We start from the raw sequence: 24858 nt of genomic DNA, 5'->3' as shown, positions 1-24858 counted from the left end.
GACTCCAGGACCTGGCACTTTAAGGAAAATCACAACTGGCCTGAGACGCATTGTGAGCCCCATCAGAATTAGCAATGCCAGGATTTGATTGCCATTGTAATGGCTTAAAGCATTTCTCCAAATGCTGGCTGGAAAAGGCAATTACTAACGCAAACAGGCTGGGGGAAGCAGGAGCAATAAGGGAGAAGAGGGAGGGGATGCTCAGGATGGACTTGTGTTTTCCTGCACGGGGAGAGCAAATTGAGCTTTTTCCCTCTTAAAGCAAATAGCCAAAGTGCTTCAGAAGTTGTTACCAGGAGAGTCTGAACCTGGTCACGGGTATGTGAGGATGCTCATCTCACAGGTGTTATCTGAGCTGAATTTCCATACGTGGTTTTTAATGTAATTAATACCATAAAGGCACATACTCATTGCTGGCTATTCCCTGTGGAAAATGGCTTAATTCCTGTAGCCTGGCTTATCTTCAGAGGTAGGGCATTGACTTCAAGGCTTTGCCCCATTCCATATGCTTGCTGTGGGCTGTGCAGAGCCACTTTGTGCCTGCAGCAGAAAGGCACACACCTCGTTTTGTTGGAGGAGCTCATCCTCCACCTCGCTCTGCGCCTCAGTTTCCCATCTGTAAGTGCAAATATCAGCAAATATCTTTCCAGTACCATGACGCACAGTGAGGGAAGTAGCTTCCCTCTGCTGATCTGATTACAAAGCATCTTCAGAGCAGGCCTCATGGCAATGAGAACGTAAAGGACTCCCGTGTTTTGGATGGAGCTCATATCCCCCACATGATCACTCCTGATGATGCAAACCCGCCTTTCAGATGATTTTCCCGAGTGGTTGAGCAATCCCTGTTCTGTGGTATTTCATCCTGAGTTACTCTACGTGGTTATTTGCATCTGCAGAGGAGGAGGCTGTATAGATCCATCTCTTCTCTCCAGCCCCAGGCTCTTGCTGCCCCAGGTGTCCCACGAGGCACTGGCTCTACTGGGGCCATTCCTGCACCCATTTCTACCTGCTTGCAAAACGATCTCCTATGGCACATCATCCAAATGCAGCAACTCCACTGATTTATTTCCTTAGATAGAGGGTCCCTGGCATTTAGCTTTTAAAAGTGCAAGCTAACCATGCTGATAGGAGCTGTGGACTTGAAATGCTTCATTATTTGTTGAGCCCCAGCAATAGGCTTAATGCTACCCACCATCCAGGCAGTTACAAAGCAGCTCATGTCCACTCTAGTCCTTCCCTCTTCATTCTTCATTGCTTTTCTCCCTTCTCCTTTCTTTCTTCCCCTTGTCCCCTCCAAGGATGCCAGGACCTCACTGTGCCCATCATATATGTACGTATCCAGCCTCGCATTAAGCAATATGACTAACATCCATCACGTGCTTGTGCCTGCAGATTATATTTGCATACTCAAAAATCCATACTTTATTCCTTCCCCTGTGTAAGCACTTACCAGAGCATATTTTTGGCATATTAACAACCACATAAGAAGCACCTGACTGTGTTTTCAGCATGGCCTGGTGATGGTCAGAGACCATTGGCAGAGCTGGGGGGAGATAACTTACCGCTGATGCTGTATCCGTGTGGCATTGCACACATGTGCCATCACTGATTCCCACCTTTCATAGTGGGCAATGCAGGTGAGAAGTGCTAACCTTCCATATCATGCTTGTGTAGGATTTAGGTGAACATATGGGGTACAACTGCTGTGTTGGGCACACAGCAGGAAATGCAAGTCACCCAGCACAACGCCTTGTCCTGCTGCCAGGAGTGCAGGAAGGATGGTTCTTGGGATGTCTTGGCACCCACATGGATGCTTGGGAGGACCCACACCTGGAGGTAGCACATTTGGGGGGCATGTTTTTACCAACAAGGTCCCCTGACTGCTGGATGTCAACCGGGGTGGCCAACAAGGGTGTCCCTATCATTGCACCATCAGGATCTGAGGCTGAATTAGCATCCTCCAGTCCTCTCTTTTCTCTCATACATCTTCTCATTGGGATAGATGTTTCTGAGATGCAAAACATGAGATTTGTGCATCGACCCTCCCTGGGTCTTTCTGATATTGAATAGCTGGGAAGTGATATCTGTAAAACCTGCTCCTTCCATCATCATGCAAGAGACTGGCCTAATTATTGCCATCGGATGTCTTTAATTAATATACTGCAGAGTTCAGAGATGGGGAGGTAGGGGGTAAGATGTGAGCGTACCAGGAAGGATCCTTCACAAGATAAATGAGCAATTTGCAAGGCCTAATGACTTCAGCTTGGTTTGGAAATGTGGATGGTGGACACTCTGGACAATGCAGACCTCATTCCCAAATTCTGCTGAGTGGCAAAAGCTACCTGGGAGGCTTGGATCACTGCCATTGCCAAACACAGTCACTGTGACAGGCAGATCTTGGCTGTGCTTCAAGGATGGGACAGAGGCTAAAGAGGAACCTATCCTTTGAAGCTTGCTGCTCCCATGTCTATGGAAGCCTGCGTAGCTGTGCTTGTGTTGATGATTATTCTAGCTAGCCTTGAAGTACTTTACATTGAGCCATGACAGTGGGTTATTTGTAGGATTTTTAACTTCGTGTTACTGATGGATAAGGAACATTTTTCCAAGTGTTTTGTTTTTTCCCGAGGTCATATTGTGATAAAAGTATGCACGTGCCCACCGACCTCAAAATGCTTTACAGCATCCTAAGTAGCTGCTTGAATTTCTCCATGTGAGAAGCTGAAGTGGAGTGAAGCAGGGCAGGTCACTGCAAATCTCCCTGTGTGCTTTAACCTGTGTGCTTGCCAAGGGCTTTCTTTTTCGAGGAGAGCATGGAACTGATTGTCTTGTTTTGGGAAGTGCCTGTGAGCAACCTTCAGTCCATACCACTCCTACTTAATGGTGTTCCTGGACTGGAGCCAGAGGGCTCAGAGGACTGCAAAATGCCAAATCCTTGGGTACCAGGAGAGGGAGGAAAGAAAATGTAGACATTCCACCCCCAAAATCCTGACTTCTGTTTCCGTACAGTGCCATGGTAAAGATGAACCAGGTTTATACCCAAGTGTGTGGTCCCACCCTGGGCCAAAGGAAGCTGTGTGCCCATCACCCTCAATTTTTATGTGCAAAAAGGTATGGATTAAAACGGCATCAGTGAAGTGATTCTTCTGGCCCAAGGCTTCAGCCTGGTGTGCTGTGTGGCAATGAGCTGGTTGCCTCTTCCCAGCCACGGTTAAGACCTTGTCTGCAAGAGCAAGCAGCTCCCTTGCTTGAACAAGCACATGAGCCCTGCCACAGCATCTGCATCCCAAAGAGATGAGCTGGAGCTGGAGATCAGTCTTCTCCTTCCCTCTCCCCAGGAAAACCCCCAAATCCCTTTGGCAAAACCAAGGAAATGAATGGAAATCTGTTGTTCTTCCCAGTGTCTGTAATGCCTCGGATCCTCCCGGAGCACTTGCAGATTGGAGCTAATTAGTCTTCCCCATAGCCAGCTGAACTGATGGAGTGTGGCTGCATCATCCCTGTTTACAGCAGGGAACATGAGGCGCAGGGGTTGAACCCAGCCACCTTGCCACCAGCTTTGCACGATTCCCTGTTTCTCCAAGGGGCAACCAAGGCAAACTCCTATTTCAGGGATTTTGGCATTATGGGGACAACAGGAGCAGCCCTGCAGTGTCTCTGCTCTCTTCCCAGAATGAATCTTAGCCTCCTGAGCCAAATGCTGAGAAAGCACTGAGGAGCTGCAATGAATTAGATCACTTTTTGGTGCTTGTCATTTCTCCAAACGTATGATCTTCTGCTGGAGAATCAGGAATGATGCTTCAGAGGCCAGTGACTTCTCGCTTTCTGCTTTCAGCCTGCCTGGCTCCAGCGAAGGATGGGGCTCTGCATGGTCCTCTGGGGAACAGAAATTCCTGCAGGAGCTTAAAAAGCCATTTGGAAACATCCTAGCCTTGCTCCAAGGGGAGCAAGCCAAGAACCTCCAAAACTCAGGCTTAAGAACACAAGCGAAAATGGCCAACAACTTCATTGCCCATTCCCTTTTCCCCAGGTTCCTATCCCACCCCAACTTTCCCCATATTTCCTGCAAGCCCATTCCCTTTCTCACATTCCATCTGCTGTTTCCAAAAGGTGAATACTCTCAGTTACTTTCTTGTAGCCTCAGGTTATTCCCTCTCCTTATCTCTGTGTGGCTATATCCCCACCATTCTTGACATTACCTTTACCTTGACTACATCATGCTGGAGTGATTACACCAGGAATCAAGGATTCCTCCCTGTGAATCTATGGCAAGCAGGAACACAACCTGCTTATTCTCTGGGCTCTGATTTTGCTGCAAAATTCCCATTCCCAGGGCAGGATCAGGCCCTCTTTTCAGCAGGATCATGGTGGTGACTGAGATTTATTGGCTTGGCTCCCCAGTGCTCTCCTATACTCCACACTTCCACCTAGCCCTACCACTGGCTGTCTGTATGATGCTGCCCTGACCGTGTAACGGGTGCTGCATTTTCCCTGATACAATCACTCCATTGATCTCAAGCAATTAATGCTTTGTAAAGCATTTTGCAAATATTGATAGTACAGAAGGAGCTGTTGCATTGGTTGTGTTACCATAGGAAGTCACAAGTTACCTGCCTCAGGAGGGTGCTCTTTCCATGTCCAAGACTTTCTTGGATGCTCTTTGTCCTTTTTGCTCGGTGTAAAAGAGCCACATAGAAGTGGGATGGATATTTGTGGCATCTTGGAGGCAGGAGTGACCTGCGTGGCTGGGGAGAAGTTGGTGCATTTTATTCCCCATAAATTATCCTCTATCACAGTGTCTTTGCCTCTTTTCCATAGGGCCCTGGCTTGGGCAATGCAATCAGCTTGTGGCCATGACTGCAGTAGTGTTGGCTTCCTCCCTGCTTCCCATGCCAATGTAGGCATGTTCCCATCTTGCACACAGTTGAAAGAGGGCATCTGCTTTTCTGCCCAGACCCTGGGAGGTGCTCAGCTCTCATTCTTTGCACTGAAATCCTTGAGGACCTCAGTTCAGCACCTCAGCAGATCAACCTGGGGACCTTTCGCATCAGATGTGTTCATCCCGTTACACCCAACCCCATCCTATGGTCCCCACCGCACAGGCTTCCCATTGCCTGCTCCCTTTTCACCTCCTGGGCAATGAAATGGCTATAGCTGTTCCATCCTGGCATGTAAAGTGGAAAACCATAAACCCCTGTCTCCTCTGCAGGGAGAAAGAGTCTCCCAGCTCCTGGTGAGATTAAGCTTTGTGCATATATCTGCAAATGTTAGGGGGCAGAGGTTAAACTGAGCAGTGCAAGGGGAGGAGGTGGCAGCGCTTAGCAATGCAGATCACATGGCTCTGAGACCTTCCAGTATTCATGTCCAAATCCTGGGATATTTAGGGATCTGAAACGTTATGAAGTCAGATGAAGGAAGGAGTGCTGTTTGGGTGAGAAAGTATGGATGAAATCAGCTACCTGGAAGGAAGCTTTTTGATGTGCTGGTGGCTATGAAGGTGGCCAGATGTCTTGGTGGCCATTGGGACCCTCCTAGGCAATCCCCAGAGGTAATCCATGCTGCTGCCTCCATCAGGGAAGCAATCAAGAGGGCAATACCACCCACGAAAGCAGACTTGGGGTTTGGGTTTTGCTCTCTAATGGGTGTTGCTCCATGATGCCAGGAGGGGAGAAGCAGGATGGAGTGGATGGATGGGGTGGCTCCTCAAGCATCCTTTGCTAACTAAAATTGGCCTTACCAAGGAGATGCAGAGCATCTCCTGGCACCTGTGCAATTCTAGGAGCAGGTTTTAAGGTCATGCAAGGATGACAGCTTCCCGGGCACCTCTGCATTGCTGGAGATACACTGCAGCTGTAACCTGCTATGGCCAATTTGCTGCCTCTCTCCAGCTGAGATGCGCTGTCACGCTTGCTCCGACAGCGCTTTGTTCTGCTCTTTGCTGCTGCCTGTGGTTTTCAGCAAAGGGCTGTGTCTGCTTTGCGGTGCTTTGGTTTAATCCGGTGGGGTTTTCATCAGCTGTAGATTTGCTGGGGACAGGGAGGTCAAGGGACCATCGAAGGGAAAGGGAATCCAGGGCATAGGCAGGGCAGGCTCTGACAGATCCCTTGCAGGACCTTTCCTCCCTCTCTTCTTGCCCACAGGAGCATCTCTCCCTGAAACCCATTGAATCCATCTCTAAGGGAAACAGGAGACTGAGCATGGTGTGAGGGCATCACAACCATCTTTTGGGCTGCCTTTGCAGGGGTGCTCAGGGCACTGGGGGAAATGTCTCTCACCCATCTGCTGCCCATTGCTCCCCAGATGCTCTGGGAAGGAGCCAGAATGGGGAGTGACACAGTGCCAGGTCTGCAGGGGATGGATGGAGAGCTCGATGGTCTCTCCCCTGCCACAGAGACCATTCCAGGGTGCCACTGGGCACGGGGAGAGCCGTGGGGGCACAGCATCGGTCGTTGCATGTTCTTGGGGACCCCAAAGTGGACTGAAGCAGGGCGAGCAAGGCTCACTGCTCGAACCCAACCACAGGACATGTCTGATGTCTCCTCTGAGCTGTTTGCCAGCTGTGTTGTCCCCCATCCTTCTCCCTGCCGGAGCTGCCACCACCTCCTCACCCTGCCCTGCCAGTGCTTTCCATAATCCTGGTGCTCTGCCTCCCTCCCTGGTTCTAATCCTATAAACCCTCAGTAAATCCTGCCCACCTGGCCCTGCTTCTCCAAGGAAGTCTCTTCCTCAGCTTGGGGCTGGCATTGTTTTGGGGTGCACAAGGCTGTCACCCAGACAACAGAGCAACTCAGGGGCATTGCTTGCATCGGGGCAATGGGAAGGATGCCTGAGCTCCAGGGGATCCGTGCAAATGTGCCTGGGAGCTGGTTCCACTTTCTGTGCTCAGGGTGAGCCACTCCAGCCTGTATCCATCTCCAGAGCCAACACTGAGCCCCAGGGTCTGGGCAATAGAAACCCTAAGGGAGCCCTGGAGGTGGGATCAGGAGGAGGAGGAATGAAGAGAAGCAAAAGGATGCGTAGCTGTATGGTTGGGATCACTCCTTGTAGTGAGAAGGGGGTTCATCTGGGTTGAGGGTGGGCATGGGCAGCACAGCCTGTTTTAATCATTCTTTCTGCTGGGCTGTTGGGAAATGTTGGGAAGGAAACACTGCAGCAAAGTGGCTGGATCTTAAGGAACAATATTTTTGCAGCCAAAAGAGCAGTCTGAGGTGGAACCAACGGGTTGCTCATGTCTGATTGCTTACCCTGATTGCTAAGGACAAAGAGCATCTTGTGCAGAGAGGGGACGGAAAGCCTTTATCAGTCTGAGCTGGTGATAGTCATTGGGTTGGTTTCATCTGGGCTGTTTTGGTTGGATTCACAAAGGATTCACTCCATCAGCTCATGTATTTTTAGATTCCTCTGGTGTGCAGGAGCAGGGCTGGCACGAAGGGATGCTGTGAGGTGCTGCCTGTGCCTGTCCCAGCATTACCAGCCGGGACTGGGAATCAGGAGGGCAACCAAGGGCTAGGACTAGCCACAGCATCCCAGCAGCACCAATGCCAGGTGAGGAGCTGTCCCTGGGCTTATCCATCTGCAAGGGCTTAGGTGGGCAGTGAACCATAGGATCACAGACTGATTTGGGTTGGAAAGGACCTTAAGATCATCCAGTTCCAACCCTGCTGCTGTGGGCAGGGACACCTCCCAGCACTGTGTCTTGAACTAGTCCAGAACAGATTAAACTATCCTAAGAATAAAAACAAGCCACATGGTTCAACCAGGTGGGATGGAATGTGAAAGTGTGCCAGTCACTGAGCTCCAGGAGGGGAAAGGATTATAAGCCCCAAGGAAGATTGCCACTGGGCACTTCGGTGTATGGGGCAGGCATTACACTCTGGTTGTGCTTCCTTGGGCCGGGTGGGTTTCTTTAGCCTCCATTCACAGTGTTGTAGTGAGGTCTTGTGTGTGTTTCAACCCATTACTGACCAGTTAAGCAACTCCAGTTAACTGCCCACACAAATGCAGGAGTTCAAACAGGGGCACATTTCCAAAGAGAATAACCAAATGGATCTCTCCCCATGAGGCCTTTACTTCTATAGAGCAGCTCCCTTCTGCTACATGCCAGATGAAAGGTGCTACGTATGTAAGTAAATGCGTTGTAATGCACCATCCGCTTTGAACACTGCCGGCAGCATTGACAGGGATTGAGTCTGCTTCCGGATAACGATTCCCTTACCCCAACTCCCCACTCTCTTCCCTTTCAAATTAGGGTCAGTTCCTCGAAGCATCGCTCCCTGCTTGGTGATGCCTTGGCTGGTTTCTAATATTTCCATGCTGCATCTGGAGTGCAAGCCTGCAATCCAGCCAAGATCTTATTTTTCCCTCCCACAATATGACATTGCAGTCCTTGTCACGGAGATGGCACTGGGATCCAGAGCTGCTCTTTGCTGCTCCCGCTAACCAAGGGCTTGTAGAACAGTTTGATGCCATTAGCGCTCCACAGGATGCCATGCCATGAAGCCTCTGTTTGCTTTTGTCTCCTCTTCCTAGGGACATACCAGGGCCAGTGGGTCGGAGGGATGCGCCAGGGTTACGGCGTCCGGCAGAGCGTTCCCTACGGCATGGCTGCGGTTATCAGGTCACCCCTGAGGACGTCCATCAACTCCCTGCGCAGCGAGCACACCAACGGCACGGCGCTGCACCCCGACTCCTCGCCGGCGGTGGCCGGCAGCCCTGCCGTCTCCCGGGGTGGCTTCGTCCTCATGGCCCACAGCGATGCCGAGATCCTCAAGAGCAAGAAGAAGGGCATCTTCCGGCGGTCACTGCTGAGCGGGCTCAAGCTCCGTAAGTCCGAGTCCAAGAGCTCCTTGGCCAGCCAGCGAAGCAAGCAGAGCTCTTTCCGGAGCGAAGCCGGGATGAGCACGGTGAGCTCCACCGCCAGCGACATCAACTCCACCATCAGCCTGGGTGAGGGCGAAGCCGAGCTCTCCGTCATCGAAGACGACATCGACGCCACCACCACTGAGATCTACGTGGGCGAGTGGAAGAACGACAAGCGGTCGGGCTTCGGGGTGAGCCAGCGCTCGGATGGGCTGAAGTACGAGGGAGAATGGGCCAACAACAAGCGCCATGGCTACGGCTGCATGACCTTCCCTGACGGCACCAAGGAGGAGGGCAAGTACAAGCAGAACATCCTGGTCAGCGGCAAGAGGAAGAACCTCATCCCGCTGCGGGCCAGCAAGATCCGTGAGAAGGTGGATCGGGCCGTGGAGGCTGCTGAGCGGGCAGCCACCATTGCCAAGCAGAAAGCGGAGATTGCAGCATCCAGGTAAGGTGTTCCCCATCCCAGTGTGGTGTCTGAGCAAGGGTCAAGCCCCAGTGGCTGCGGTTTGATGGGAGAAGTGGGAATAGACTTTTTGCAGTAGGAGGCTCCTGGTGGGATGTTTTAGGGAGGCTGGTGGAGGCAGGCAAGGGTTGCAGTGCTGGCTGGACCACAAAGCGGGAGCGTTCAGCATCCTGGAAAGCCATGCTTCTGGATTAGTCCAGGTGTCATGGGTGGTGTTCGAACTGAGGTGGATACAAGCTGATTTGTCCTTCTGGTAATTCCAATTGGGATGTGGATGCAGAGTGTTTGCAACCCAGCCAGCAAGACCGTGCAAGGTCACCCAGAATGATGCAGCCTGTGCAAGGGGTGATTGTGCCATGCACTTGTGGCTGACAATGTGGGTCTCACATGCTGATAACTGTCACTTAGGAACTACTGGGTTATTTACCCCATTTCTCCCTAGCCTCTTTAGTAAGCAGGATGATACCCTTAGCAGAATTGCTCCTGAGATGTCATTTGCCCATATCCTCTGTCTGACTTATAGCCAAGAGGAGCCATCCCAAGGCTGGCCTGCACTGGGATGATTCCTAGCTATTTCCGTTCCCAAAAGAGGTTTTGAGTGGAAAAGCAGTCAAATCACTGGCTGCAGCTGATGCCTGTGGAGGGTTTGCCCTGCCTGACGCTCTGCTAGGAAGAAGAAGCTGTGGGTACCCAAATAATCCCTACTGGCCCCAAGAAGCCCCTTACTCCCTGGGCTGGCTGTAGCCATCATGGAACTGCTCAGTGATTCAGGGCAAGGACCTTATGTATCTGAAAGAAGGGGGGAGCAGGGGGATAGGAGTAATGTCTGATTTAGCTTGAAATAGGGTCCAACTTCCAGCTCAAAGCAGGGAGAACTCAAGCACCTTCTAGCTGGCACCTGGCACTTCATGACTTACAGTGAGCTCCTAACAAGAGGTGAGCTGAGAAAAGTCTCCTCTGTCAAAGTCAGGGCTCCTTGGGGATGGTTTATTAGAGCATGGTCGTTCCTTTCTGTTTTATGAGCAAATGCTACATATAGCAGCCAGGCTGGGGAAAATGGGCTGGGGTTCAGGGAAAAACCCAGGTACCTCTTCAGTCTCCTGTGCTGGATTAGCTGTTGGGTCTGAATCATTGGTATGCAGAGTCACACTTGGAATCTTTATCAGCACGTCTACCGATGACTTATCTGCAATATAAATTAGACTCCCAGGCCTGCTTTGGGAGCATATTTGGGCTTGATGATGTTTTTGAGATGATGTTGTACGAAACTGTTGTCAAAGCTTTGGAAAAGGAAAGAAATCCCACTGGATTGCCAGGTAGGAAACAGACTGCAGAGCAGCGGAAAACCCAGATCTTTCCCTGTCATCTGGGGATGTGAATGCCTCAGTACAAAGGCATTCCTGCAGTCCTGGAAGCCTGGAGCTCTAGTCTGCTGTGGGATGCCAGGTCTAAGAACCCAAGCATCCTCTGTCCCTAGGTGCTAATGGTCCTGGAAAGTCACGATAGTGGGAGTTGGCAGAGTTATGACCGCTCCCCATGTTGGAAATGCTTAATGAGCTCTGGGCATATGATATTCTACCTTCTAATTATGAGACAGAATGGAAAACATCAAATCAGATAGGGATGCAGAGCACAAGTACCTTCCTCCCCTGCACCAGCTGGGATAAGATGGTCCTGAGCTCTGCTGGACAGCAGCAGCAGTGCTGGGAGGGAGGATGCATCCTGTAATCACACGTGTGCATGGAGGAGGAGGAAAACCTGTGGGATTTGGGGGGTCACAGAGGACCCCTTCAGTCATCAGTGAAGATGCAAAGAGATAAATGAATGGGAGCGCACTGCTTTGACGATACTGCCAGAGACTAACCTGGTCCCACCAGCAACCCGACATCTCCACCCTGCAGCCCAGCTCCCTCCACTGTTTGGTCTTAACTAGTTGTCCTTTACTAGACACACATGGAAGAAAGCAAGCTCTGGGAACCCAGGGCTTGGTTCTTTTTATGGCACAGCCATCGCCTCCGGTGCATGAAGGCTTCTGGTGTGTTGAAAAGCCCTTTATTGATCTCCTGCACAGACAGACTCCAATGTGACGTGCACTGTGCATTAGTGCTGGGTTACCAATCATGGATGACAGCCGTCCGGGGAACTTTGGCTGCTGTGTTTTATGGTGGGGCCCCAAATCCTATCAACAGAGAGCCAAATCATCCCAATACAACCCAGGCAGGACTGAGGGATTTAGGCTTTGCTGGAGACACAGGGCATGCGGGATTAGGTGGGTGAACAGGCTTAGCCCCAAGGTGTTAGGCAGTATCTCAGGTGTGCAATTTGACTATGTGCAGGAGAGGCCCAAGCACCTCAACGTGCCGGTCCAAAACCGATCATCCTTCAGCTCAAGCTCTTCCCTTTTGTGAAGGCTTTTGCTGTTCTCAGCGCGCAGAGCCACAAGAGAGCAAGCTTTTACAAACCTAGAACCAGCTAGAAAGGCTTCCATATCATCAGTCCGGTTAACTTTAAAGCTTCTAAATGGATAAACACTTCCCTGCAGTGCCCACACCAAGCTGCATCTTCCAAATGGAAAGAAATGCACAACTTAGGCAGTGGGTGCATCGGTGGAGTCCTGATGCTTGGTTTGGTGGTTTGGTGGCTTAGAGGTACCATATTCCTTGCCTCACACCAGCATGAGCTCTGGCTTACCAACACCTGGGGGTTTCATAACAGCACTGGTGTGTGGCTGTGTATGTATGTGCTTGCATGTGTGTGTGTTCTTTTCTGTCTAATAATAAGGCTGAGTTCACTGTGCAGCCTTTCCCCTGGTGGGGGAAAATATGTGCCCACCCACATATTTCATTAAATTTGTAAGATTTCAGTATTTTTGAAAATTCTGCTGCTCTGTCAGATTTGGTTGGAATTGGCCAACACGTTCAAAAGTTATTAGTGTGGGAGTGATGGCATATAGATATATAAACAGCACAATCACATAAGTAAGCCCCATTTCCTGAGGAAAGTAGGCTAAAAACACAGTGTACTGGAGAAGTCTCCAGTACACTATGGAAAGTAAATTGGATTCTTAAAGGTGTTTTAGTCTGAACAGTGTACAATGTGACGCAGGAAAATAAGCTCATTTAGGGAATAGTTTTTAGGTTCAGTAGATGATCCTTCTAAATTTTCTTTGATGCAATTGAAATTAAAGAACACTTTCTTTCCTCTTTTATGTCTAATTTGCTGTGAAGTAATTCGTATAAAGTCAATGGCCGAGAAGGGCTGTGAATCAGGTCTGAAAAACTACCATTGAGATCAACTCTGGGTTTTCCAAGAGAGCCAAGGGGGAAGACCCTTATAAGCCTGTCTAAAATGAGGGTTCAAAGTGTCCTTTTTGTGCTGTGGAGTGTTTAATTCCCTCTCATATCAGCCAGGAGCCATCACTCTTTCTCCTGCTACCCTGGAAGGATGAAGGATGCACTGGAGATGCCGGCTCTCATCTCCTTAGTGCTAACATTAATACCTAAGGCAAGTTGTCCATAGGCACTCATATGTCATGGTCAACTAAAATGTAATATCCAGGCAAGAGTGGTGGGCCAGAAAGACCATCTCCACCCCTTGGCTTTCAGCACGGCCACCAGCCATGCTGATGCTGATAGATGCATGTGGAGCGCAGTGAGACCTCAGGACTGACTCCAGCCCTCAGCAGCAGATGATGATAGTTTCAATGCAAAGCAGACAGACTTTAATTCTCTCCAGGTTTTCCTTCTGCTACCATAGTTCAAGGTTTTGTAATTCGTGGCTGCACTATGTAGGAGAGGTAGTGCCATCACCGGAGCTAGGGTTGTGAGTCCCAAACATGGGTGGCATTTAGCAAGCACTTAGCACAAGCTTCCTGGGGCCCTGTTGTTCAGCATCTTAAATAACAGCACCCCAGAGCAGCCAATGACCTAGCACCCCAGAGGGGGTGCTGCTTTCAGGTTAGTCCTAAGTAACACACTTCCAGGCGTAATTATAGCTGAGCCATTCACCAATGATGAGAAAATATAATTAAGCTCAATAGTCTCAGGAGGAGTCGGGCTACAGATTAGTGCAGTGTCATTCAACTTCAGAAAGGGAAACTGGAGGAAAAAAGGAAAAGGCAGTGAATAAAGACAAACTGGCAGTGAGGGCAGGTAAAGGAAGATGTTTGGACTCAGCACGGGTGCTCCTTCAGGATGCTGCAGTGATGATGCATCCATTTGTGTTTGAAATATGATGGGGAGCAGGGAGGCAAGAAAAGCCCCCAAGAGCTGAACAGCAAAGTGTGTAAGGTTGTCTGAGCCAAACAGTTATTTTCTGCAGAAAAATGAAAAAGCAGCCCAGGCAAAACCCACAGAAAAGAATAGATTCTGCAGTTCTGATCCCAAACATTTTAAGTTGCGGTAATGTCACTACTGGCAGTACACCGAGCCATGATAATGCTGCTTAATGCTCTCTCAGGCCTGTGCCTGCAGCTTTGCAATTGTACTTAGCTGCATTTGATTTAAGGTTTCTGCTGGCTTTTCTCATGCCTGGGGGAGGTGGCTGCGGGGCTCCCACATTAGTATCGCCCTAATCCCTGCCTCGTGCTGCCAGCAGGGCTTGTGCTGCGGATGGAGGCAGAAAGGAGGAGGAGGGATGGGGGTTAAGGGGAACAATGTGGCCCCAAAGGGTTTTGTGTGCCAGGATGGCAGGGACGAGCTGGCAGTGGACTGAAGCCAAAGTGGGTCACAGTGGAACTGCCTGTGCGGATGGGGCTGAGTGAATGATTTAGGGGTAAGACCACGTGTGTCAGGGCCCCCCCACTGCCTCATCCAGCCCTTCTTTGCGCACCTCCGGAGCCAGTTCCTCTACTTATGTTCCCTTGGAGAAGTGCTGCCCCTCTTCAGGAGTCATTAGTTGGGGACCAGTGGGGTCACTGATGGCATCACCTGGTACCTGCTGGGTCTCAGGCAGGGAGAGCTTGAACCCTCCATCCTTTCCCAATCTCTGCATCCTTTCCTTGAGGGGTGCAATGGGACAGGGAGGGGAGCACAGATGGGATGGGCAGAAGTGACTCAAGGGCTGAGGTTAGCTGGGGCAGGACGTAATTCTCTCTGTGGCAGCATTGTCTTTTTCCTTTGTTCCCTCTCTCCCCAAAACCATCCCCTGTGCCATGCAGACAGGAGGAAAGTGCAGGGCTGGCAGCACCACTGACACAGAGCTGAGCTGCAGCACAGCACACTGGCTTTCCTTCCCTCTGCCACCTCCCTATCTTCCTCCTGTGCCTGTGCACAAGCTCCCGTGTGTGACAGGGCTCAGGCAATACTGTGGCAGCAGAGATTAGGATCAGCTGTTATTCCTCCCATCCCAGTGCCACTATCAGCTGGGATGACACAGTCACATCTGACTCACTGCGAGCACCTTCAGTTCAGGACACTTGAGTATGGCATCCCGGAGCATCACATCCTTACCCATGACTGGCTCTTGCGGGACATGCTGCCTGCACCGTGACTGTTTAAGTCCTCTTGCAATGCCAGTGTAATAACTTCCTGCTCAGACAGGATTTACAGCATTAAGCTTTTTTGTGGCCACGTCAAAAGTCAGAACTAGGTGGCACACTCATGCAAGGCCAGCCCTGCGTGTCCCCAACTGCCACCCGCTGCCTGCGTTGCGATGCAGGGCTGCAGGGACACATCCGTGCATGGATATGAACAGGCTGGAAAATTAAGTGCCTTTCATAGGAATGATGCTTTACAGAATAATCCAACTGGAAAAACCGCAGCAGGGTCTTTTTTAGCTTCTAAGAGAGCAGCTTAGCATGGTTTCGTTAGCCCTTCTTCTTTCTTCGCTCTCCCATCCCTCGACCATGACTCCCAGCTTGGCAGCTCCCACTGCCTTCCCTCTCTGCTGAGCCAAATATGACCTAAACCACCCTGGCTCCATGACCCAGGTGTGTGACTTGCATTCATATCATTATTTCCAACATTGCTAGGTCCTGATGGAATAACATGGGCAGGGCAGAGATTCACAGCCTGTTGGATTCACCGTGGTCCCAGATGGATCTACTCCCTGTGCTCATAGGTGAAGACCTCCAAAATCCACACAGTCTTGGCAGACGCAGCTTGTGTTGGAGCAGGCCCACAGCAAAGTGCGACTGGAGGGGATGGTTTTGCCATAGAATGAAGTAGGAGAAGGGTCCTGGGATGTGGGAGGAAGCGGCAGTGGCAAAGCCGGGATAGGAGATCTGTGCTGGTGCTGGAGCATGGTCGCTTTGTCAGTGGGACCAGATGGAAACAGGCAGGGATGGCACCGTCCGGCAGCGCAGGAGGAAGGACAGGAGAGTGATTCACTCCTGGCAGGCACCACCTCCATGGGAAGGGGCTGCCCTGGAGACATGGGCAGGAGGTGAGGGGCTGCATGGGGGCCAAAGTGGAGGCTGCCTCCTCCTCCTCCTCCTCTTCCTCCTCTCCGGCATCACACAGCAGCCCATCACAGCCCAGATCATCTGCTTGGTTTCTGATCCAAGCCTTTTACCAGCTTAGCATATGGGCTGAGTGGCCGGCACTGCTGTCCTGCTGCAGAATCAGCCCTTCTCAGGAGGTGGTGCAGGATGATTTCAGCCCCCTGAGCAGTGTTAGATCCCATCACTAACACAACAACCTCCTGCCCACCCTGACTGCCTGCGCAGCATCAGGAAGAGGGAATGAGCTGAAGAAGAGGATGGTGAAGCCTTTTCTTCACACTGACGCCTGCTTTTGGGTGAAGCAGCTCTTCGTGAGATGGGGGGGAAGGAAAAGCAACAATCCCCTGATTTTCCTTTCTGTTGCCTTTCCTATTCAATGAGCAGAAGCTGCAGTGTTGCTTTTCTCAGCGATCTTCGGGAGGGAAGGGAGAGATCCTCCCACAGCCTGCGCAGCTGCCTGGCTCGCAGCCCCATCGCTCTCCTCCATCCTCATCCTCACCCTCTGCAGGGTGCAAGGAGACTGGTAGGGGTACACCCAAACCTGGCAGGCCCGAGGACTGCATGCAGAGGATGATGAACTGTAGCATCCCACCGTGTCCCACCACCCTAAACCCCCTGGCTGCGTTGGTGGGAGCTGCTGTGCCGTGCCCTGCCTGCTCCCTTGCTGCACCCCAGTAATGCTGCACCTCAAAGCTTTGATAGCAGAGGATTGCTGAGGGGAAGGTTTGGGGTCCCTGTCTGTGTCTGTGCTGCCTTCCCATCTCCTAAAGGAGGCCTGAGCGCTTTCCCCTCTCCGAGATCTCCCTTTTTGGGTTTCCTGGCATGCGTTCCTGCTGGCTGCGCTGCTCCCACTGGTCCATCCTCCTGCTTCATTGCAGCAACAGCCCCAACAGCCCCATGCTCCTGTCCCTCCACCAAAGCCCCTTCTGGAGAGAGGCAAAAGCAATATCAGGAGCACAACTGAGACGAAATTGCAGAATGGAGCAAAAATACTGAGTGTTTTCCTGGGTAATGTTCATTAGCACCGCTTCCTGCTGCAGACAGACTGGGATGCTGGGGGGGAACACCAGCACTGCCGTGGTGGGGATGTCCCTTGGTGCTCTTCAGTTTGAAAAGCCTCAAGCAATGAGGTTTCTGTTGCCTCCTCCATGCAGGACAAATAACAAGCTGTCCTAGCTTCCTAATCCAGGAAATTAAAGGATTTGACCATAGACCCTGCTAAGCAAATTTCCCCCTGAAAATCCTAGGGGGATTTAACCCATGGATCTGACTGATTATCCCTTTAATACCGTGACTAAGGAAGTTCCCAATTCTTCAGGGTGCCAAGCACCCCAAAAACCCACAACAGCAATGTAGCCATGTCTGGTGCTCAGCACACCATCCGGCAAGACCTTCTATTCAGTCTTAGCCCACCTCTACTACTCTTTTGAATGGTGGGCTGGCAGCAGCCCTTTCCTGCCTGCTTGGTGCAACCATGGCCCAAACGCACCCCACCCCATCCCTGTGTGTCACCCTCCAGGCACATGGCATGTCATTTGAGGACTGTTGGTCTCCTGGTTCAGCCTCAGGAGCAGCTCACATGGGAGATGGGCTGGGTGCCCCCCAATGGTAGATGTGTAGACTCCTTACAAGCAGCACCAGCTCCTGTTCATGGACCTTCATGGCAGAAGGGAGAAATGTGTTTTAGCTTTGCTAAACTCATTCTGCTCAATTAAAGCATGTCTAGTATCCATCCCCAAAGCAAAACCTGCTGGGTCAGTGAACCCAAGCAAGGCTGGATCAGTGGATACCCTGCCATGAAGCATCCTTGTAAGCCTCGATGGCTCGGTGATGCCACCATGAACCCTGAGCAGCAGTTCCTTGGGGTTGGGCTGCCTTATGGAGGAGAAACAGGTTTGTGGGCTCAAAGCTGGACACCACTGTCACTAGAGCTGTCCCACAGCCACCGCACTGTCAGGCAGCACAGCCTGTCCCCATCCAACACAGCAAGATCCCTTGGGAATGTCAAACAGCCATGGCGGGTGACAGCTCTTCCCACCCCTGTGGTCCTGCGAATAAACTCTCCAGAAAAGCGGTGGCAGAGACAAGAGCCAGGGATGAGGCACTTTTGCAAGGGGAGAGGTAAGGGGCAGAACTGGCACAGGGGCTGGTAGCCCTTCAGCAAACCTGAGTCGGATAAATGGCCTCCCTGGGGAACCAGGCTGCAGCCTTCTCTCCGTTATGTGGATGTCTCTCTCTGTCTGCTCTGTCTCTCATCACCATAGCACGGAAGTGAAGCATAAATAATTAAAAGCCCAGATTCTCTCCTGGCAGAGCCAGGCTCCGGGTCCCTTCCCCTGTTGTGCTGCTGGCTGCTTAAGTGTGATGGACCTGCAAACCCAGCGCTGCCTGCTTGCCTCAGGGCACATCAGCGTTTGGAGACCAGCAAGTGCACCCACTGCCCCAGCAGGTCTCCAGCAGCAGCATCCCATCCAGGGCACCCTACAGGGTGCTTGGGGTAAGCTGGGATGAGCAGCAGCCATAGGTGAGGATCAGACTGGGTGCAGGGAGTGGGGCTGAGCAGGCAAACCGTGCTGCAGACCCAGCAGCTCATGCATGGTCTCCCGTCTTGAGGAGTGGATTATTTGGGGGGTGCTGGCTGGCTTTTAGGCTCCTGGTGCTCAAAACCCCTCAGGTGACAGGGAGCAGAAGCCCATGCAGGCAGCAGGGATGAGGGATGAGGAAAGAGGCTCCTTTGGGTGGGTTCTGAAGTTTGAGGCAGGCAGGAGCTGCTCGTTGCTGTGGCAACGGGATGATATATATTTCTTCCCCCTCCACATCCATCAGGGCTGTGGCCGGCTCTCACACTGCAGACGGGTCTGCCCACCTCTGTCTGGCTGCCCAGGGCACCACCAGCCCTTCTCCTTCCTGTCTGCATCCACTGGGTGCAGAGGACCGGGTGATGTGCACCAGAGGACCATGTCAGCCCCAGGCAGCGCTCAACACAACAATAAATATCACCAAACACTCTTGTCCCTTCCATCCTTCCCCATGGGGACCAGAGCTATAGAGAATGGTGACAGCAGCCTGGCACAGAACATCTTTCTGCAGCATTTTAGCATTTCATGTTGCTTTTATTAGGGCTGATTTGGTGGGTACTGTTAGCAGCTGAGATTGCTGTGTAGGTCTACATCCAACCCAACTCTGCTCAGCTGGCTGCACCAAGGGGTGGTGGTACCACGGCTTTGGGGCACAGCTAAGCAGGGTCCTTGTACCCACTCAGCATCTTCCAGGATGGTGTTAAGCAATGGGGTTAAAGGAGTGCTGTCTGCCGCATGCTTTCTGTGAGGAGCATTTTTGCTCTGGCTCGGCATTTTCTCATCATTCCTGAGGGATCTTGGTGGGTAGCTGGATGCCATAGCCTCGGATGGAGATGATGCAGCTGTGTCCAGCACATGGCTGTCTCCAACCAGCCACTTTGGTGGCCAGTTGCACCTTACAGCAGAGGAGAGCATTCCCGTTATCACTGGGTCCATCGTGGTGAGATTGACTGTGGCAAGAGGTGCACAAAGTGATGCCCATCACCAGCATCTCACTCAGGCAGGGAATCAGCCTCATCCTGGGTGTCTGGAGCAAGACGTGGATGTATTTGCTTTCCAAACATCTCTTGGGGACCTAGAGGTTGGTTTTTCATCCCTCAGAGGAGCAGACCATTTTAACACATCCCTTAGACTGCTGTCACATCACCCCACAGGGCTGGAGGCAGCAAGGTCCCAGATGGCAAGGCTAGAGACCAACCACCTCTCCTCTGACAGCTTGGAGAGCATCCATCAGTGCTCCTGAGGCCATTTCAGCTCCATGTCTTTGCCTGAGTCCAGACCGTGCTGGAACTACAATACCAAGTTCAGTTAAACGAGTTTGTCATTGGGTCTGGATGTGGGTTGGGTTTTCGCAGTTTGGTCCCAACTGGGGTGGGTTTTTCTGTTGGGTGCTGGCCAGGATATACCATGGATCATCGCTCTCCATCAGCCCATCACCAGGGGAAAGGAGGACAATGAGCTCAATGTTACTCTGCCTCTTTCAGGCCTTTGTGGCTCCAGCAGCAGAAAAAACGTTGCCTGGAAAGTTCTTTTGCCAAATGTCTGTTTTGCTTGAGGTGACCAAAACTTGGAAGCTTCCAGGGTGTTTCAGCCAAAACCCGAACAGGGCGAAGGGTCAGGAAGGGAGAAAAAGACTTTTCCTTGCAGTTCTGTTGTGTTTTGCTTTAGAATTTGTTTTTACTCCTTCTTTCTTAGGCATCAAAATGAAACTGAAATTAAATTGATGTGTTTTGCTTGCCTGCCATTGCCTCCCTCATCTGAAGTTTTTCATCTGAACTCCCCAAATTCTCTTATTCTGAGCACTTTTCCTTTGGCTGTAGGGAATAGGCCCCAGTAATTCCCAAAGAGCCAGGCAATGCCGATGGCTCTTCAAAGGGATGTGGGGGCTTCCCAGAGGGCAGACCAGAGGCTCCCTTTGCTCCCTTTGCCCATGACCTGGTTGAGTTCTCCGTGCTTCATTTTGCCCCTTTGGCACTGAGGTTCCCACCCCAATCTTTATCCTGTGTGTGGCATCAGCCAAGCAAGGGAGTCAGTGTGAAAAATGAGGAGGAATGGGCTGGTTTGGGGACCCTTCTAGTGATGGAGGCTAAGATTGGGATGCTGATGGTCCACCAAATCCTCCACCTTTTAACCTGCAGCCTGGGGAGGGTCATGGCAGGAGGAGGTACCCAGTGTCCACACCGAGCCAGGCTTTTCCTAACTTCCTTCACCCATCCCACAAAGGATGCTCCAGGTTTGTGGCTGGACTGGGGATGTTCATGTCCCGATTGCGTCTGTACCCTCCTCTCCTCGATAAATCCAAGGGGATGGGCAATGTTAACCAAACCAACAATCCAGACCCACCACCACCAAGCTTCCCACCAAACCCCTGGTGTTTCCCCAACCTAACAAGCTGGGATGGGCTCACAAGGGTTTTGGCAGTACCACCTTCGGAGCCAGCCTTGCCTGGAGACAGGGTGATGCAACCAGAATGCAGGATCCAGCCTGAAGTCATTACAGTCAGCAGCATGTGCAGCCAAACTCAGTGCTACACATGTCCAAGCAGGCTGAGTTATGGCTGCTTGGGGAGCTCTAACTTGGTCTGTTGTGCATCTAAAAACCTCCACCCGAATGCAGCATTGATGTAGGGCTTTTCTGCTGCTCTGTGTTTGCATTGAATACAGAGGGTACAGGTCTGCAGTGTGAGGATGATGCAGCCCTGCCCGGGTTCCTCAGAGATTTTGTGCCTCCGCTTGTGTTTTCTTGGGCTTTTTCTCCTTTCCTTTTTTTTCCTTTTCCAAGGGTTGTCAGTGGTTCCTTCCAACCTGTTTTGCCTCCTGCCTGGAAGTGGCAGGCTCGTTTGTAATGCGCTATTTTTTGCACAGGGTTAGAGGAGCCTTTGTGGCGTGGTTGTGCCTTTCGGATGTGTGCGGGGAGGGCTGTCTGCTAGCACTCTGCAAGAGCAGATGAAAGGAGGGACGTTAACATTTCACATTCCCTTTATGTGCATTTTCCGTTATGTACATAGCAGTTATCCAGTGAAATCGTGGAAACCTGCCCCAACCAAAACACGACAGCTGGAGAGCAGGCAGCATCCCCCCTGCTCATTCCTTTCCCTTCCTTGAAGCTAGCTCTTCCCAAACCCTGCTCTGAGCAGGTTCCTGCAGGTTTTTCATCACCACCCATCACTTTCCAGAAGATAGCAATGCTCCTGATTTATAAGAAAAGCATGAACTCCATCCATGGAGCTGGAGCTCGCTCTTGATGCCTCTGAGTCTGACTTGGGAGAGGGGACTGTGTCCCAGGAGCAGCTTCCTGCCCCATTGCTGCCCATCACTGCCATGTTTGAGTCACCAAAGTGCCTGGTCCTAAGTGAGGCCAAACCCATCTCCTTTGGTCGGTCAGGCTGGGACAGTGGCATCAAAGCTGTACTTTTCCACAGCAAAGCCCATCTCCCACATGATGGTCTGTGCTAGCAGGCACTGAAGCAGCAGGGTGGGCAGCTACTGCCTGGCCACACCGCTCACCTGCATCCTCCCTAGCTCCATTACAAGTGACAGATGGCAGGAGATGAGACTCCCTCTCCAGATGTTGATTTTCTTGCGAGCTGCAAATAACATCTCAGGGCAGCTTGAGCATTGTCTCCAGTGTGAAAGACCCATCAGCTTTGCCCTTGCTAGTGGGCAAAGAATTAAAGGGAAGGAAACCCAGCAGGAGGGAAATGTACGGGTCTGCCTGGCTCTGCTTATTCTGTGCATCCTGTGGCCAGAGAGAGATGCTGGCAGCATCCTGAAACAGTGGCAGATGTGCCTTTGGGTACCAGCTCCACCTAGCTCAGCTCTTTGAAGTTGATGGGGTTTGATTTTCTTGTGCCAGGGCTGGCATTTTGTGTTTAGGAACAACAGGGATAAAATAAACAAATCCGAGCAGCCCCATAACCGATGTGGGATGACGGCAACAAGGCAAGATGGAGAAGATCATAGCATTATGGTCCTTAGGCTGCTCTCATCCTTCTCCACCTGGAAAGACCCAGCTCAGGGTCCCAGGGGATGCACAAGGATGGGAGCAGCCAAGATGGTCACAATGCACCTTGCTTTGGCTGTGCTTTGGGCCATGTTTCTCCCAGGATTTTGGCCATGTGACGTTTGACTGTGACCCATCCTTGTCTCCTATGTTACCATGACTTTGCACCATTACTTGCGAAGTCGTGATTCAGATCTTCAGCAGTAGTCACTTTGCCTGCTTAAAGGCCAGGCACAGGACAGGACACAGCCTGGCATAATTCGGTTTTCCCCTTATTTGGATGAAAACCATGATATTTTCAAGGAAATGATGCCTTGGTGAATTTGCTCTACATTTGTAAGCTCCAAAAATACAAAGGTAGAGAAGAATCTGGCACAGGTGCCTGGAGCAACAAGCTAAATGGGAACTGGCTCCATCCCTGTTTCCATGGATTTTGGAAACCTCATGACTGCCTCACCCCCCCTTGGCCATAGGTGCCTGCTCTTCTTAAGGTTTCCCAATTGGCTTGGGAATGGTTTCCCATTAATTTCCCAGCATAAAACAACAGGAAAACCCAGATTTGGGCTTTTGACCATAACATTTTCCATACTTCTCTGTATTTTGCTTTCTTGGGCAATAGCAGACAAATGGATTTTTTTTTTTTTTTTCAAGATTAAAAGGTTTGACTTCATTTTTTCTTTTTTAATTCAGAACTTTTCTGAATGTGACTCCTAAAAATGTGACTTTCAGAGCAATACTTCAGAGCCTGCAATAACCATTCCTTCTGCCCTGTGCCATCCCGGCCATCCCCAAACCCTTCCCTCTGTCTCTTCAATGAGAGGTTTCCCACTCTTCCTCCCAGTCCGTGTTCTCCCTGCTGGTACACAGAGCGGTGTGGTCCATCCTCCCATCCCAGAATCTCCATCCAGACCTGGGAATCCTGGCTGTGGGTGCAGGGAAGCCAGGCTTTCTCTTTGCTATGCGCAGCACCCGCTTTCTGTCTGGCTGCAAAGAGCCAGAGCAGACTTTTTTGGCTGCATTACATCATGTCAGAGGTCACATTAGCTGCTTTTTCCTCTTGATTAAGAATTCTAGCAGTAGGGGGGGTGGAGGGAAAGCAGACAGAGGAAGCGGGCAAGGGAGATATGCTTGCAATAAGCAGGTAAATGGGAATTTATGCACAAATAGCTAGTTGGTGTGTCTAATATTCCACCCCCTGAGTACCAGCACTGTATTACTGCCTTCACAAATCACTCAAGGCAAGCCTAGTGCAATAACAACCAAGCCAGGAGAGCTGTGGAAAGAGTCAAGATGGAATTAAAAGCGGGTTTTATCGGGGCAATAAATGCCAGATAGGGAAAATAACAAACAGGTTGCTAATTGCTGCCATCTCCCCACTCCCTGGGGGAAATGTCTAGACGGAAACCAGCCTTGGGTCGCGCCAGCCCTTGCAGTCAGCTTACTGCACTGGTCTTTTGGGGCCAGAAAGGTGCTGGGATGCAGGATGCTGTGCCCTATGAAGGCTGCAGAGCCAAAGGCCATGCCAGCAGCCAAGGGAGGCAGGACGGGTGCTGCAGCTCTACCCTAAATCAGAGATGCTCCCACAGAGGTAGAAGCCAGACAGTCTGCAGCAGCTCTTATTAATAATTCAGTCCCAATTTGTCCCATCTAGGAGAGCATGAAGTCTAGCCAAGCCTCCCCTGCTTGCAGGCAGGGTTTGAGATACTGCCCTAAGTAGGCAGAACCTCTGGTCCCTCCCTGGTGCTGGTTGCAGCTATTGATCCTATGCCAGCAAGGGTTTGGAGCTGGAAGCGCCTGTCCTTCACTGCAGGGTGCGGAGCGTTCGGGTAGCCTTGGGAGAGGGATGCATCAGGAGAGATCCCTCCCTCCCTCCCTTCCTTCAGCTCTGGCGTTTGGTTACCAGCATTGATCACTTGGGGACTTTTGCTTCTTGTTTCGTGGTGCATCACAGCTTGATGCAATTAGAGCTGGATCCTGCTCTCCACTGTGTCAGTGGGAACATGAAATAACCCCTGGTGAGTCAACAGAGCTGAGGGATTCACGCTCATGCAAGCCTGGGTTTTGCACATGGGGTGGTTGGACTGAAAAGCTCCTTTTCCTCACCTCATCTGGCCATCCCAAAGTGCATCCCAGCGCTTTCCTGTGCACCCCTGAGCAGCCAGTGCTGTAAAACAGAGCTGGACTTGGAGGGAAGAGCAAACCACTGGGTCTTAAATGCCCTGCAAATTTATCTCTGAATTTTTCCTGTAGTATTTTCTTGCAGCTAGCGTGTGTTTTAATTGAATTTTGCCATTTGAAAAATGCATGAACCTCTGTAATGGAGGCATCCTATAGGAAGATAAAGATGCCTTTAAAAAATACAAAACAAAAAGCTGCCTGATTACATATTGACCTGAGAGACAAAGTGAATCGGATGGAGCCAGCCTGGCCCCTTAGGAAAACTTGAGGCTGTTCATTATGTCCCAGGATGAGCTCACTGGCTGGTTAACTCCATCCTCACCACTCGTGAGTGC

At 51.2% G+C, this 24858-nt stretch overlaps 1 protein-coding gene across 2 annotated transcripts in view; it reads left to right on the top strand.

Annotated features, from left to right (window-relative positions):
• The window catches only part of JPH3 (junctophilin 3), a 56089-nt gene that overhangs the window by 7339 nt on the left and 23892 nt on the right, over nucleotides 1–24858 (top strand). For both annotated transcript variants that reach the window (XM_062631090.1, XM_062631089.1), the window contains exon 2: nucleotides 8527–9304. In XM_062631090.1, the coding sequence (XP_062487074.1) occupies nucleotides 8527–9304 (778 nt within the window). The remainder of the gene's footprint in view (nucleotides 1–8526; nucleotides 9305–24858) is intronic.

This window comes from Pezoporus occidentalis, unplaced genomic scaffold, assembly GCF_034315485.1.
Source record: "Pezoporus occidentalis ecotype Australia unplaced genomic scaffold, CSIRO_AGI_Poc_V1 ctg367, whole genome shotgun sequence".
Taxonomy (NCBI): Eukaryota; Metazoa; Chordata; class Aves; order Psittaciformes; family Psittacidae; genus Pezoporus; species Pezoporus occidentalis.
The sequence above is the reverse complement of the archived record's forward strand: the minus strand, read 5'-3'. Positions and strand labels throughout refer to the sequence as shown.